At 35.4% G+C, this 17035-nt stretch overlaps 1 protein-coding gene across 5 annotated transcripts in view; it reads left to right on the top strand.

Annotated features, from left to right (window-relative positions):
• The window catches only part of RAP1GDS1 (Rap1 GTPase-GDP dissociation stimulator 1), a 156750-nt gene that overhangs the window by 55046 nt on the left and 84669 nt on the right, over positions 1 to 17035 (top strand). For 3 of the 5 annotated variants that reach the window (XM_028117770.2, XM_028117768.2, XM_028117767.2), the window contains exon 3: positions 9807 to 9929. In XM_028117770.2, the coding sequence (XP_027973571.1) occupies positions 9807 to 9929 (123 nt within the window). Of the gene's footprint in view, positions 1 to 9806; positions 9992 to 17035 lie in introns of those variants that run through there. The other 2 variants (XM_028117771.2, XM_028117772.2) reach the window with 2 other exon arrangements.

Raw genomic sequence — 17035 nt, 5'->3', positions numbered from 1 at the left:
GCTCAGTGAAAACTGGTTTTGGGGGCCTTTTGTTCTCTGGTGGCTTTCCCTGGCAGCTTTCCACATCTCTTCCAAGAGTCTGAGCAGAAGAGATCGTTTCTAGCCCTCTGCCTCAGAGAAGAGAGATCATATTCTGTTACTCAGTGAGCTCTCCAGGCCACACTATCTCTGTTTCTGTCTGTGCTGCTATAAAGTGCAGCATCCTGGGTTATGCGCCCCTCAGCAGTACTCCCAGTCCTCACCGCCAGGTCAGGGCACGTCTTTGCCCTCTGTGCTTCTAAAACCACCAGCCGCCCCCAGTTCACATGCGCAGTCCCGCCGCTCTGGGTTTCAGCCCGGAGGGGCTGCCCTAAAGTCCTTTCCCCACTGCTACCGGTCTGTGAGTCTGTGCCTGGTCCCCAGTGTGGGAGGCTATAGCTCACTGGCAGTGCAGGATCCCGATGGCTCGGCTCACTCCCCCTGCTGTTTATCCTCCAATATCTGCCCAGGGAATCACAGCTCCCTGCTTCCTACCTCGAAACCAACCACCTGTGATATTCTGTTTGTAGAGATCCAGATATATCTTCTTACATCTCACACTGATTTCGTGGATGTTCAGAGTGGTCTGTAGGTATCCAGCTCAATTCCAGGACGGTTGAAATAGGGTCCCCTCCTCCTCTGCCATCTTTTCCTCTCGAGTGTCTAGTTCTTTGTTTTCCCTGCCTCAGAGCTTTCCCAGGGCTAAAGTGTCTTCTTGGAAGGCATTTGTCTGAGTAATTAAAGGCTGATGTACAAGTTGTAGCTCACCGTTTGCCTGCTTATTATTAAAATTTACAGATGAACATCTAGATGGAAGAGATGAGTAGGCAAAAGAACACAGAGCTTTCATGCCTTCTCCAGGAGCATTACTCTCCCTGCCAGCATATATGTTTCTTAAGGAAAGAATTATCTCAGGAAATATGGTATATGTTTCCTCACAGCTTTCATTTCATGATGTATGGTGGCTGTTTAGTTTACTGATAGCTTTTCAATATCATGTGTGTATTTTAAGAGCCATTATTTAGTTTTGTTACTATTTTATCAGCAGTAATTAAATCCAACATATAGCTTATCCCCATTTTTTGGTAGGTTATGATGGTCTGAAGTCTGTTTTTCTTTTCAAAGTTTAGTGTTAATCGGGTTTTTTGTTACTGCTGTAGCCAAAGTATATTGAAAAGTGTTTGAAAAGTTTACTGATTCTTCTCTTTTCAAAATAATTCAGTGCAGTTGTAGCAGTTGTAGTGCTAGACTTATTTTGAATAGAATTATCATCATTTTGCCACTTGGTTGGTTGTCCTTATTCTTTATGTCTCTAAACCCAAGTAAAATCATTTAATGGTCTCTCAAAGTCTTTCACAACTTTTTCTGTAACAAGTACTGTTTCAACTGACAATCTTGCATGTTACTTTTCTTGAAGTGCTTTCGCTTGGTATTTCTTCCATTCGTTTCTCAGCATAAGACTTCTTTCTTCAGTCTCCCAAACACATACTTTTTTAAAATATTGATTTTACTCAAAATGTATTATAGTCAACTACTCCTGTGTCACAGCATATAACCTAGTCATTCCCCCTAATAATTAAAAGCCTCTACCAAAAGTTTCATAAAATTATTATCATTTCAGCATTAAGTCATCTATTCTGAGGTGTTCTTTAACCTTTGGAAAATTAACATCAAATTTGTTCTTGGTTAGTAATATCTTCTTTTTTGCTTCCCTATTCTCAGCCCTTTCTTAATTAATTAGTTCATTCAATTTTATTTTGAGTATAGTTGACATAATGTTACAGTAGTTTCAGGTGCACAACTTAGTGATTTGATAGGTTTACACATTGTGCTGTGCTCACCCCAAGTGTAGCTACCCTCTGTCCTGTTACATTGCTTTTACAGTATCATTGACTATATTTCTTATTCTGTGTCTTTTATTTCTGTGACTTACTCATTCCATACCTGGAACCCTGTATCTTGAGCCTCACCTGGCAACTTGTAGTTCCTATTCTCTAGGACTATAGTTGAAAGAAAATATTTAATTTCCTTCTACAAAACTTTAAAAACTTTTCAATTTTACTTAAGCCAACATGTTTTTATTTGGATTTGTTTTCTCTTTCTAATAAAGCAATAGTAAATCTCTACAGATCTTGATCAGTTGTCTGCTTTTATGCTGTGTCTCTACATTTCTCTCTTTTTTTTTCTTTACTCTTAAGATTCTCCCCCTCCCCCCCCCACCCTTTTCTCCCTCCTTTTCACATTACACAGCCCTCCTCCTTGGAAGAAGCCGTGAAATTTGGGAGAGATGACCCTCATTTCCACCCCCAAGGTTATGGCATCTGTTCACTGAAACTGCTTCAGGCCTAAACTGATCAATACATGGCATGGCATTCATCTGGCCAAATTAATTAAGTCAGATTGGTTCGGTTCATGTGAGCCTTGGTACTTTTGGTCTTTTATTTTGAGGTGGGGAGGAGAGGTGTGTGGAGAGAAGAGACTTCTGTGTTGCTCTTCTATAAGACATGGAACTGGTATAGCCATTTTTCCTCCGTGATACAAGCTCATCTGATTATGTCAACACACAGAAGAGGAGAGAATTGTGAGGAGAGCTCAGAGAAGTGGAGCAGGAGCAGGAAACCACTCATGAAGCTTAGTATACTTTCAGATTTTACAATTATGTGAATTGTAAGCTAGTCTATTGGAATATAATATTGGAGTATACAGTAGTTTCTGTTAACTTGCAGTATGTCCTCACATATACAGGTTTAAAATAGATTTTCTGTTTATAAAATAATTCCAGAATATGGTATAGAATTTAAAAATATAGAAAACAGGGACACCTGGTTAGCTCAGTTGGTTGGGTGTCTGCCTTTGGCTCAGGTCATGATCCCAGTGTCCTGGGCTCGAGTCCCGCATGGGGGGTCCTTGCTCCACGGGGAGCCTGCTCCTCCCTCTCCCTGACGCTCTCCCTATTCATGCTCTCTCTCTCTCTCTCTCTGGCAAATAAATAGATGAAATCTTAAAAGAAATACAGAAAACATTTTTATTGTAATTTTTTTTATTTTATAAAATTTCTATCATGCCATGTAAATGTAGCTTCCTTTTAAAAGACGTATTTTTGACCATCTATCCATGATGTTAAATATTTTTAAATGATATTTTTAATGAATTTATAATGTTCTATTGGATGGATAGACCTCAATGATAATTATCTATTGTTGGACATTTCTTAATTACAACTTAATTTAAGATGTGAGCCATTCTGCTCTATCTCCTTTGGCCAGGGTTACAGTAATATCAGTTTGAAGTGACTCCTTATCTTTTTTCCTTTTTATGTACCTTTTTGTTGTTTGTTTTTGTTTTCCTGGAAAAGTAGAGTAAATTTTACATCACATTGACTTGTTTGCATTAAGTATTACTTCCTTAAGTGCGTTTCTTGGATCAATCTTTTTTTATGATGCTACATTAGGAAATGATTTGTTTATTTGAGAAACAATGTGTAATCCTATAGGCTTACAGTAAATATTAACAAATTAAGGACTTTAAAGAATCCTACTGAATCCTACAGATGTCAGATCTCTTTAGATTTCTTTATGTTTTCACCTAAGGTATTTGACAGTAGAGTAGAGATGGGTCTTTTACTGAAAATACTCCTTCACTGTGCTTTATATAACCTCATTGTCTTAATTTGCAGCGAAGAAATCTACAGTTATGGGGCACCTGGGTGGTTCAGTTGGTTAAGCTTCTGCCTTCGCCTCGGGTCATGATCCCAGTGTCCTGGGATCGAGTCCTGCATTGGGCTCCTTGCTCAGTGGGGAGCCTCCTTCTCCCTCTGCCTGCCGCTCCCCCTGCTTGTGTGCTCTCTGTCTCTGTCTCTCTCTCTCTCTGACAAGTAAATAAAACCTTGGGAAAAAAAATCCACCTTTACTATAGGGGCCATATTTTCAGTACTTTCAACTTGTAAGTGAATATTCTGGTTATATACTCAGCTTTTACTATAATCATTAAAATACTTCCTCCTGGTGTTTACTTTCTCAGTAAATATCTTTTTTTAACCACAGAACTCTTAATTTTTTAGCAACTACTTTATGACCTAGTTAGTTGTAATTGTAAAGAAAGTAGTCAAATCAGTAGATCTCCCTACTGATTCTTGCAGTGCTTTCCAAACACATAACTTCTCCCACTCGCACAGCTTTCGTTATCCCTGGAATTGAAATGACTGCAAGACTATCAAAATCATTTATTGTAATTTTATAAAATGACTGTCACAACTTACTCTTTTAGGAAGACCTGTTACTGATGGTGAGTCATTGTGTAAATGGGTCTTTGTTCTGCCCTCTTTCTTTTCATGACTGCTTACATTTTCTTCCCTGCATCTCATATTCCTTTTCTTTGCTTAAAATCCTTGTTGGAGAAGAAAGATTCTCACCAGTGAAAGAAATGCCATTTTATTTATTTCCCATTCCCTACTTCATATACTTCCATTTTCTTTTAGAAACATTTATTTCTTCTTTGTCAGCCCTTACTTTAATCTTCTTATACCCAGCATATTCTTTTTATATGTTTTAAATCTATTTTAAACCTGCTTCACTTTCTCTATACTTAGTTCCCTTTCTTTCCTTCAGTCACTGCCTCAATTTATCTATCTCAAAATACTATACATCTCTTTATCACTCAGTTGTATTACTTCAGTTCTTACTTCTGCAAAATATGTCAAATAAAAATATTTCTCACAAAATACCGTGGTGAATCTAGTCAGGGTATTGTCATCACCACATATCTTTAAGTAAGTTGTGGTAGGAAGAGCACTAGACTGTAGGAACCAGAAAAACTGGATTCTTTTTCCTTTTCCAATATAATCTTATCATGTGGCCTTATTTGTAATGTGAAGAAAACATGACCTATAATGGCTGTCTCACGTGACCTTTTTAAAATGATGAGATTCAAAATAAATAGATAAATAAAATAATGAGATAATATGTTTGAAATTGCTTTGAAATTTTAAAAAAATGCTCTCAATATAAATTTAAGGTGGTGATTATATTGGTCAGATATCATTAGAAAGATTGAATGGCTTTTAATCAACTATCTTTAAGTGAGGACACAGACTCTGAGCAGGAATTACCTAAAGTAGGGAGTGGTGGCCTTTCAGAGAGGAAACATATGCAGTAGGGTGGTATAAGATAAGATTAATTTGTATTATTACAAGTAACTTAGTGTGGCTAGAGTATAGGATATCAGTGGGGGAGTACCAGGAGATAGGTTGGGAAATATGACAGATGTGCTTGACTTTCATTAAATGTTATGGTGGATCATTTAAAGATTTGAGTAGAGGAGTCACATGAAATTCATTTCCAGAAGTTTATTTTGGTATCACTGTAGATGGCAGATGGGGGATGGGAGTTGGATTTAGGGAGACTCTTGAGGAGGCTACTGGATTTAATAAGGGTCAGAACTGAGAACTTGAAGTGACATGGATGTCGAAAGGATGGATACAAAAGAAGCTAGTGAGATGGAATCTATGGAACCTGTGCTCTGATTTAATGTGGGTAGTAGAAAGGCACTTACTAAAAGTGACACGTTTATGATCATTCTAGGGCTTCTGGCTTAGATGGATTCCCTGTCATTCACTGAGAGACTAGAATGAATTTGAGGGAAAAAGGGTAAATTTGATTTGGGGAATATTAAATTTGAGGTATTTATGGCATAGCCAAGTGCAAATTCTTTGTTTTCAGTTGGATAAAAGAAGAGAGGATTTGGGACTTGTCTGTGTAGTACTATGCCCACGTTTGATGAAATGATGCCTTACATTTGGGTTAGATCGCCTAGGCATAGGATCAGGTCTTTTGTTACACCCTTTTCTAAAAATCCACCCTGAGAGGTAATACATAGTTCCCTAGGGAAGGAAACACTTGGACTTTTGATCCATGAGTCATATTCCTGGTCAATCCAAAATGTGAGTCTTTTCTTCATAGTCTGTCATAGGGATCCCTTGGACATATAATGTAAAGATACCAGTTTATTGTTCCTATAGCCCTAAACTCTTTTTATTGCTCTAAAGCAATACTATCTAATCTAAATACATTTTTAATCTAATAGAGTTACAGTAATAACAGTCATTATTTTTGTTTTTCTAACTTGGAGTTTACTATAAAATGGTTATCAGATGTTTTCCATTAATTTATTTTCATGTAGCCTACCTGCTGACATAACATCATAAATTCATCTCATCTTAGTAGCATACCTGAAAACCTCCCCTTGGCGTTTAACTGTAAAGCCAGTTATTTTAACGTATTTACTTAGCAGCTTTGTTGGGAACTTTAGTCTTTCTAGAAGGAATTATAGGTTCCTTCTCATTCCACTTGCTCTCTTCCACTGGGTCATTTATTGGCCTTGAGAAGTTCTATGAGTAGTGCTTTAACTTCTCCTAGATGGCATTCTATGGCATTGTATCCTCGCTTCTTGATTTACTCTTCTTTCAAGTTTCTCTGACCCAATTGCCCACTTTTCCTGTTCTTTCTTTCAGTGGCAGTTTTCATAACTAAGTTGCCTCCTTGCCATCAAGAGGTTAGGTGGAGTGTGGACATAGGACTCCCAGGGCAGAATGAGTGCTTGTAGAGCTTCCAGGCCACTGTGATGAACAGGACTCCTGCAGTCACCCCCACAGATATTACTGTAGAGTAGCAATTATCCTTCATATATGGGTCCTTCAAAATTCAAGGTCTGCCAGCTGCCTATAATTTGTAGACATACTCAGACATTTTTATGACCGCACCTAAATGTGAAGGGGGAGAAAGATGTGGAATTGATTCTTACAAACATTTAAAAGGAGCATAGTTAAAATGTCAATAGTAGTCTGGCTAAAGATAATGAAAAGTCTGCCTTTAAAAAAAAAAACTGATCACAGTGCATGATTTCTTTACAAGTAGTCAATCATTTAGATTGCAAACACTAACCACTGACTACTTCTTAATGTTCTTTTAAAATTATTTCAAGAGTGCTCACAGATATCTGAGAACATCTTTTAGTTCACAGATAAATATACCCTTTGAGATGCAATAGAATGCCAGTGCAGAAAATATATATGAAATGAGACTGAAACTTTGTAATTATTTATTGTACAGTGGCATTTTAGTGATAAGCAGTATTTGGTTATGTTTCTTTGCCAAAGGAAAGAAGATAATTCTCAGCTGTTTAATTTAAATTTGAAACTTACAAAGAAATCCACATGCTAGCCAGTTAATAGAATTCCTGTTAGATTTTTCTAAATTGTATATCAGGTTTATATGAAAAAAAATTTTTTTCCCTTTTATTTCTCTGACAATAGCATTAAAAAAATACTGTTCCCAAATCTTCATTCATTTTAGTACAGCTGTTTTCCCAATTTCTTGGATTGTAAACTGTGGCAAGACTCATCAGAATGTAAGGGGTTGGTATATGTTTTTATTTCCTTTTCCCCCCTTGCCCGTAGTGTTCAGCTCTGATGTTAAGTCATTCTTTCAGTTATGGTTAAAATGAGACATGCATGGGTGATTTGCACTTAACTGCTCGCCTCCACACACACAAATGCCTCAGCTTCACATCTAATCGTGATTCATGCCTTATGCCAGACTCTTGCTGTCATCCCAGCATCAGCAGATGGTGGGACAAGACCCCTGGGGCAGTCTGCCCCAGCATTCTGGGGTTATACATCTTGTGGTAGCAATGGTCAGAAAAGGAAGGATTTTAATATGGCAAATTGAGTTCAGTTCTTTTTGGCTTCTTGGGGGAAAAAAATCAAGTAATGGAAATTTGGTGTCTGATTTTCAGGTGTTATCTTAAAAACTTATTTTTTAGTCCAAGAAACAAAATAAAAGCAAAACATCACATTATATTTTATAAATATATAAAATTGTCCCTGCCAAAAGGACAGCTTCTGTGTTTAAGTCCCATCATGGGTAGTTTATGTTTGTAATAATCTGAATTATGAGAAACATAGTAAGAAACTGCACACACAAGGGTAGGTTTCTCTAGTCATGCTTAAGTAAGTTTTCTGTTCCAAAAAAAAAAAAAAAAAACCAGTGGATGCCAGGTAAAACACATGTCAATTTGTTAGTGTCACAGAATCTGAAGTAGTTATTTATTCTCTGTGATTAGTATGATTAGTGACTCTAGAAAAGTTTACTTCATTTTTCTGGGCTCTGTTTCTTCACTTAATAAATAGGGTTATTTTAAAGTATCTCCAAAATTTCCTTTTTATTTTACTACATAAATATAAGAAACTAAAATAGTATTTGCTGTATGAAAATGTACTAGGCTTATGGTAGCAACAGGAAATGCATAGATGGAGTTTCATCTGGGATGAAATGGGATAATCTTGGTTACTTCATCTATAGTACTAATGTCTTAGGTGAGCACACACGTATAACCTGTTGCAAATAACTTTTTTTAAGGTAATAAATCCATGGAAGTATAATTTTCCATATAACTTTCTATTTCTTCAGAATCATTTCACAGTTCTAGCTTCTTTTGATAATGTTAAGAGAGTGTTAAAGGTTCTTTAGCTCAGAATCCTGCATAGTCAAGGGGTGCACAGAACAGTGGTTTTTAACTTTTTTGACCAGACCCTATAATTAGAAATACATTTTACATGGAGTAGTACACGTGCATACACGTAGTTCAAACCAAAGTTGCACTGTTTTACCTTATTATGGGCAAAAGTTTTTTCTCTTTTGTTGTTGTTGCAGATGTTAATTTTGTTTCTCTTTTTAAGAAATTACTGGTTCTTGTTCACCAAGCCAGAGTTCCTAATGGATTAGGACCCACAATTTGAAAAACACTATACTAAACAATCAGTACTTACTATAAAGAAATACATTATTTGGGGGGGTAGACTCTCAGATTATTAAAAATGATTTTCCTATTCTATGTTGATCACAACAGGTGCCATTTACTTAACAAGCAGTCTTTAGAGTTCCCTCTTATTTGTATGTATATCCAAAGGATGTAAAGGATATAGGAGACCAAATTTAAATTGGATGATTTAATGAGCTTTATAACTCTCTAAATACATGCCATTCCTCTTCATTGTTTAGAATCAAATAGTAATTTTAAGTTTTATTTCCTTGAGTTTTTCTTTACTTCCATCATCATTCCAGTGTTCTTACTGTCTTTTTATAGGTCATGCTTTCAATAACAGGTACATGAGTGGCTTGGTTTCATAGAAAGGTTATTTGTATTTTAAGAAGAGAAAGAAAGAAGTAGGGGACTCATATTTCTATATCAACAAATAGAGTTCTGAACACCATGGCCTTCTTGCTGTTTACTATTTCTCTTCTTCATTAGTGGTCATTTGAATGAGTTATATGAAAAACATAGTAGTCATTGGAACTATATAGTCTCCTCTGTATGATTCCATATAAAATGACATAGGTGAGTTTTTTGCTCATTTAATTGCCATTAAGAATTTCTATAGCATTGTAGGAAACCATAGAAATTACATATATAATGATATTGCCTGCCATTAAGAATTCAGAGGGGAAGTAGGAAAAAAGCATTCCTAGTCTGAATAGACCAGGTTGGAACTAACATTGAAGAGTAAATATGGTGTACAAATGGTATATTCAGAAAAGATTCCTTTATAATCTGACTTTAGATAGACAAAACATTGTATTATAAAGTGTTTTGTGCAAATAAAAACTCAAGATAAAAGCAGCTTGTTTTAACTGAAGATTATAAACATATATTTATATAAATGTATATAGATAAAGTTGTCAGTATTAGTGTTGAAGATTTTCATTTAAGTTCTTTGTATGTATCTCTTTCAGATATGGAAACAAGTGAAAAAATCCAAGGAAGTGGAATACTTCAGCTGTTTGCAAGTCTGTTGATTCCACAGTCTTCCTGCACAGCCAAAGTAGCTAACATCATAGCAGAAGTAGCCAAAAATGGTGAGGCTTTCCTCAAGAACTTTTCTGCTGGGAACATCTTCAGTTTTACACCTCACTTGTCAGTATGTTTTATTAATTTATGTTTTAATTTTGTAGATTAGACATTGTCCATTTCTTTCTATTTCTCTTTTCTTTGACTTTTTCCCATGTAATTGTTGAAAATGACTATAGTTATAGTCATTCTATTCACATTTCCATTCCTTCAGAGTAGAGTTAAAGGAAAGCCACACCTGTGTCATGGATGTCTTTGGTAATAGGATTATTGAGCTTGCCACTGAGTCATTCATCTTCATTGTTACGGGAGAGCTCACCTTTTTCAGTGTATATGTTCGTTTGTATTATACCCAGATAAACTTCCCCTTCTTTTCAGGGAGGTGGGGGGTCTGACCTATTCTACTAACATTGGCACCTGGCACTTGACTGCAGCAGTGCAGCTGGAATATATGTTCTGTTTCCTGCACTCACCTTCGTGGGACACATTTATTTCTTAAGTCTCCATGTAAGAATACTATGGAAAAACAGCAATGACAGCAAAATTTAGATTGTGTAATAGCTAATCCATCCTATTAGAGATGGTTTCTATCTAGTGAGAGATTCTTTGGAAAAACTGTATTTTAGCAGAAATATTTGCACGTGATTTTTTTTTTAAGATTTTATTTATTTATTTGAAAGAGAGAGAAAGAGAGAGAGAGCACATAAGAGCGGGGAGGGTCAGAGGGAGAAGCAGACTCCCTGCCAAGCAGGGAGCCTGATGCGGGACTCGATCCTAGGACTCCAGGATCATGACCTGAGCCGAAGGCAGTCGCCCAACCAACTGAGCCACCCAGGAGCCCCTGCACGTGATTTTAATTCAGTTTGAGAAAAACACTGACTTCTTAAAGCAGTTTTTAAGCATAAGGGAAGGCCACATTTAAAATAATATCTTTAACGTGCCTCGATTTTTGAAATTTGATATTATTTTTAGGACTTTTATTTTAGCAATTTGCATATATTATACTTTAGAGAGAAGAGATTTTTAAAATTCTGGCTTCATTTGTGTAATCAGTATGGCAGGTGGCATTGTAAAGTACCAGTATGTGTTGTTTTTTGGCCCAGTAAGACAATTTGTTCGTGTGTGTTACCAAAAAAAAAAAATTGCAATGAAATTTTTTCATTTGTTTAGAGGTTCTCAAAATGTCTTTCAAATTCCAATGAGGTTCTGTATTGGTAAATCATTTTTTGGTTGTTAAATGAAAACTGGCCTCTTATTGTTTGTATGTCATATGTAAGCTACTGTAATTATATAATCGTTATGCTGTGCTTTGGATTCGAGCTGGTCATAACTGGTCAGATTCCTAGTGGTAGGGGAGTATTTAGTGTGCTTCAAGCAGATTTGAACTGCTCTGAATAGACAGTGATTATCTTGGGATAACAAAGAACTCCTGAAGCAGATCTAGTTTGAGAATGGAACCCCTCTAGATGGTATTTGTTAACCTAGACCAACCACTACCTGAATCTGTTCTTAGATGCAATACAGCTTGATTTCTAAGATCGGGTGGTTCATTTTTTTAAAAAGATTTTATTTATTTATTTTAGAGAGAATGAGAGACAGGGAGCATGAGAGGGAAGAGGGTCAAAAGGAGAAGCAGACTCCCCGCTGGGCAGGGAGCCCAATGCAGCACTTGATCCTGGAACTCCAGGATCATGACCTGAGCTGAAGGCAGTTGCTTAACCAACTGAGCCACCCAGGCACCCCTAGGTGGTTCATTTTTAACTTCATGGAAATTACAGTGTAGATTTCCAGAAATCAATTTTTTTTCTTAAAACCTTTTAAGAATGAGTCTACATACTAACTATAACATAGATTCAGAAATTTCGGGTAGTAAATTTTTGTGAAATGAATTGCCATTCCTCTATGATCTTACTTAATATCAGTCCTCATAATACTTCATCACAGTTTCATGATAATTCTCCTGGTATAGGTTGCTGCCAGTAACACTCTAATGGATGACAGCTATGTTCTAAAGACATAATAGAATTTTTAGAATTTATGCTTCTAATCAGAGGCTTGTTATGGCATATCACTAACCTCTACTGATTAAAATAAGTAGAATACATTTAAATACTTATTTCTTGCTTAATCACCACATTGTTTTTGTAAGTGATTGGCTGAGAAAGTGAATTAGAATCTTCTTTTAAAAACAAATATCTTCAGAAATATAGCATGATCCAACAGAGTACATTGAGTGGGCTTGTCTTCTTGTTAGGAACTTGACAATGAAAAAAAGATTATATGAACCAGAGTTAAAAAGAGATTGGAAGTTGATTTGTTCATCTTCACTCTGCTGCACATTTTATGTAACTACAGAGGAGAAATATTAGCATATACTTCTTAGATTCAGGTTAATCTAAAAACATAGTTAAGTTTACACTTGCACATCCAGAAAACCCTCTAAAAATCAACATACCTGACTGTGTACTAATGTTCAAAATCCAGAGGATTAGCAAGAAGTTTCTTGGGCACGTTTAATGTGGGAGCATAGCTATAAGCATAAATTATAGTAAAAGGTTACAATACCTTTAAATAAAGCATTCCCCTGTATAATATACTTAAGACTGATATGAGGCAAAGGAAAAATAAGCAAGATAGGAAGTATCTATGAATAGTTTCTTCTTTTCAGAATTGTACTCTCAAGGTATAATAATAATAACTTCCTAAAACTAGGTGCTGCTGTTAATGTGCCTACATTGTGCCGGGTGTTATGTACATTCAAATTCTTATAACAAGCCCATATGAGATAGGATTATTTTATGCACATGAGAAAACAGGTTAAATATCTTGCCTATCTTTACAGCTAGTAGGTGGTAAAGCTGGGATTCAAACACTTACGTGATAATAGTTGGAATTTATGCTTCGCCTTGTCGCTTCTGCTTTACTTCTCTTCAGTAAATGAGATTTTATGAAAGAAGTAGAAAGTGTACTAGTGGTCTGAATGCAGGATAGCAGCATATGACCTGAAAGATTAGGCTTATAAATGAAGTTAAAATGTGTAAAAAGCAAACAAAAGATGAACTACTTTGTATCTCTTCAACTAGTCCTCCAAAACAATAGTTGCCTGCCTTGGACCATCAGCATCAGATTCACTAAGAACTGATTAGGATACAAATTCTTGGATCCTCCCACTTAGACCTACTGAATCAGGAACTCTAGGACTGGGGCCTGCCGTCTGCTTTAACAAGTCTTCCAGGTGATTCTCATGCCTATAAAGCTTGAGAACCAAATCGCAGTCTAAAGTAATACAGAATCAGTAATTTGGATCGATATTATGCCTTTTCCCCTCCATCTGTGCTTTATCAGATTGTAAAAGTGTTTATCAAACTTTTCCCCTTGAATGCTCTGAACAAAAGTTTAAGTGTACACCCAGGATGAACTAGAGAGGCCACCACTAGAAACATGGAAGTCTCCTGCTTTGTCTTGTAAATTTATTTGTTTTAATTTTGCCGTCTACTCCATAACAAGGATATGTTTATTTTAGTATTAAATATATGTATGCTCTAGAAAAGTTGTTGAATAAAATTGATACTATCCCCACCAACCAGAGAAATTCACCAGGTTGTCAGGTAGCTAGCTTTAAGTATACCTTGATATTGCAGTGTTGGAAGCTTAACCTCAGTCATTTTGTAAGAATTAGTTACAGTTACCAGTATTAACTTTTATTTTTTAACAAAAGGCAATACAGTATAAATGAAAAATGTCAATTCAGCAACCTGTGTATAAAAGTCACTGGTTCTTATGTATTCATGCCTCATAGTTGTCCTTGTTCTTCTAAACAAAAACATAAAAAGTTAAGAGTTAATAATTATAGGAAGCTTATTAGAGAAAATTCAAACTGAATATACATTACTATTTAGTCTAACATTAAGGTAGACTCTAACACTCAAATGTTTTTATTTGGCTTATAGAGTTAAAAAAGTTTTAATAAAATAGATTTGGTTCCTTCAGGCAGCTGAAAATGGGGAAAGTATGTATATGTAAGGCTTTTAATATTTGATAAGCAGATTATAAAAAGTAGATTTTATAAAAAGAAAACTATTTTATGATTTTCATCACAGTGCTGTACTTCATGATGATGCTGAAGTAGGTTTGGGAAAGTAAAAGCAAAAAAGAAAGGAATACTGGATTCAGAAAGAAATAGAAATAGTCTGTCAAGCATTTATTGAGTGTTTCACTACAAAGGAAAAAAAAATACTCTTCAGTAGAAATCAACTTTATGTTAATGAATTTGGGTTGATATTGAGATAGAGCAATGCCTATTCCTTGAACTTCTATATTGAATTTCTATATTGAAGTCCACACATTATGCAAAAAAACAAAATGAATTTTATCTTGTATAGACACACATAGAAGCATACAAATACTTAGTGGTTTCTGCCTTCTGTTGCATAATGGCTTCCACTGACTATGGATTCTTCACTCACTATCATTCTGTATATATCTTACTTTGAGCCTTAGCCTGACAGTCCTTCCCTCATTCCCCAGGAACTTTTCGGTTCTCTGGAGTTCAAATTACCAGGAGAGGATCTGTTTTTTTTTTTTTTTTTTTAAGTTCATTGCTGTTGTCCTGTTTAGCAGATTTTTTGAACTAGAACATCTGATAGGCTATTGGCCAGCCTGTATATAGTCTGGACTCGAGTCAGAGTCTAACCAGCTATGATCAGGTAACAGGCTTATGTAATATGAACTAGGGATGTGGGTAGTGGGAATCCCTTTGAACAAGGATGACTGTCACAGCCATTCATTCTGTAGCCTCTATAATATTATATATATAATATATATAAATAAATAATATATAATGAAATATATTTTAAACATATTCCTTATAAGTTCATGGTATATTTTTACATCTATCCATGTAAAGTTGGTAACTTTATGTCTTTAAACTTTATGTCTTTAAAACTAGCTAAAGGGTGCCTTGGTGGCTCCGTCGTTAAGCGTCTGCCTTTGGCTCAGGTCATGATCCCAGGGTCCTGGGATCCCAGGGTCCTGCTTACCCGCATCAGGCTCCCTGCTCCACAAGAAGTCTGCTTCCCCCTCTCCCACTCCCCCTGCTTGTGTTCCCTCTCTTGCTGTGTCTTTCTCTGTCAAATAAATAAAATCTTAAAAAAAAAAAACAACTAGCTAAAGAGGGCTGCACTCCTCAGTTAAAAAGCAAACTGACTGAAAAGCAGAAGTTTTAGAAGGGAGTTTACTTTTGCCAGGGACTGGCAGTATTGCCTTTACATTGAAAGCTGAGGAATATATTAGTTTTATTTTATTTTTATGTGCTTTTTTAAAAAAATTGAGGCACAATTGACCTATAATATGGTGTTTGTATGCTTTTGTATAAAAAAAAACAGTTCAGAACAGTTTTATTTGATTCTGCAATTTTTCTGTAATTATTTATTCTCTATCCTTTCAAGAATAACTGGAGCTATTGATTGTACCATCAGAATTTTGAAAGATGTGTTGGTATCATATAGACCATTAGAGCATCAAAGCAAAGAAAAATAGTACCTCATCAGTGTTGCCATCGCATGAAAAATAGCAACAACAAACCAAACAAGCAAAACAATAAAATATAACAACAGCTTCCATTTATGAAATAAGAGTGCAAATCAGACTATTCCTAAATTTCTTATTTTAGTAGTTACTTCATTGTTGGAAACTAGGCATAGGGAAAGGTAGAAAAGATAATGAATATCCATCTTTAAATTGATTAATTTGAGTTGGTGACATGTTACTTTAAGATTTGAAATATATAAAGATCCTAAAGTGATCATTAAGTTAAGAGGTAGACAAGTAGATTGATGTGTCATCCCCTATAGAAGATGGTCATTGAATTCCTGAAAGTATATATAGCATAATTCGTTTTCCCAATAGGGAAAACTCCCAATAGGGAGTTCAAACAAACAAACAAACAAACATCAACAGTAGACTTGAAGATTAACTTTAGAAGTAAGAAGTACTTCTTAAATCTTAGAAGTTTAAATTACAGAGAGTTTTCAATAATACAATGGTAAGTAAGTAAGAGATGTAATAGGAATGCAGTCCTTTGTTTAGGTAGAGAGGAATACCTCTGTGATTCATAGCTATGTCATGGGGAAACAAAGTTGTTTCAGAGGTAACAGCTCACATAACAGCCCTATATGATGTGCTTTAGGAATTTGAAAATGAAGAAAAAAAGAGAGGGAGGATTTCTGATGATGGCACTTGTGGAACAAACTAAGGAGTAGACTGCCTTGAAAGTAATTGTGAAAAGACAATGATTTTTTTATTTAGTAGGATGGGTTATAGGTTGAGGAATTAGGTCTGTGTTGACTAAGTGCCTTGACTAGTACATCCTGCAGTAAATCATGATGTCCAGAATGATAGTTCTCATATTGATTATTTAGAGAACTTTCATTAATTGGATATCATTATTATCCTTCAATTTTGTAGTAGTCCATCATGAGACACTGTAAAGAAGTTTATGTCTAATCATCATGACTATGATGGTATCATTGGGGGACAATAAATTTGAGAAAGGTTTACTATAGAACTAAAATGAGTTCGAAGTATAAGAAAACTTAACATTTGGTACTTGAGACCTATGAATGTGTGACATCACTCACAGCAGATGTGAGTGATGCATAAAAGTAAAGAGTAGGAATTAAGGAATAGATGATTTTACTAGGTCTTAGCCACTGAAAAGGACCTATTATTTGTAATGATACACTTGAAACTTTAAAAAATATTTTGTCTTTTTAGAGAACATATAGTGAAAGAAGAGCGAGAACATGTGAAAATTTGCACAATTTGATGGCTTAGTTTATAACTGTAGTACTTTAATTATCACACTCATGGAAAGAACATTGCCAGTGTTTTGTCACCATATATTGCTTCCCAAGCATTTTCATTACTATGAGAAGATAGTGATCAATTAGGTATAATGAAAGTTAATTAAAAATCTTTTGGGTTTATGACAAAGACTGTCAACAAAGAAAAATATGACCCCACTCATTTTGTGTACTTATTTCACTAAGTATTTAGTAGAGTTATAATGGTACTTTTGAACAGAATGTACTCTTCAAATGGTAAGCCATCTTAA

The sequence above is a fragment of the Eumetopias jubatus genome, unplaced genomic scaffold, assembly GCF_037043125.1.
Source record: "Eumetopias jubatus isolate StellerSeaLion01/CBP00866 unplaced genomic scaffold, mEumJub1_p1.0 scaffold_2, whole genome shotgun sequence".
Taxonomy (NCBI): domain Eukaryota; kingdom Metazoa; phylum Chordata; class Mammalia; order Carnivora; family Otariidae; genus Eumetopias; species Eumetopias jubatus.
Note: the sequence above shows the minus strand (reverse complement) of the source record. Positions and strands in the feature narration are given on the sequence as shown.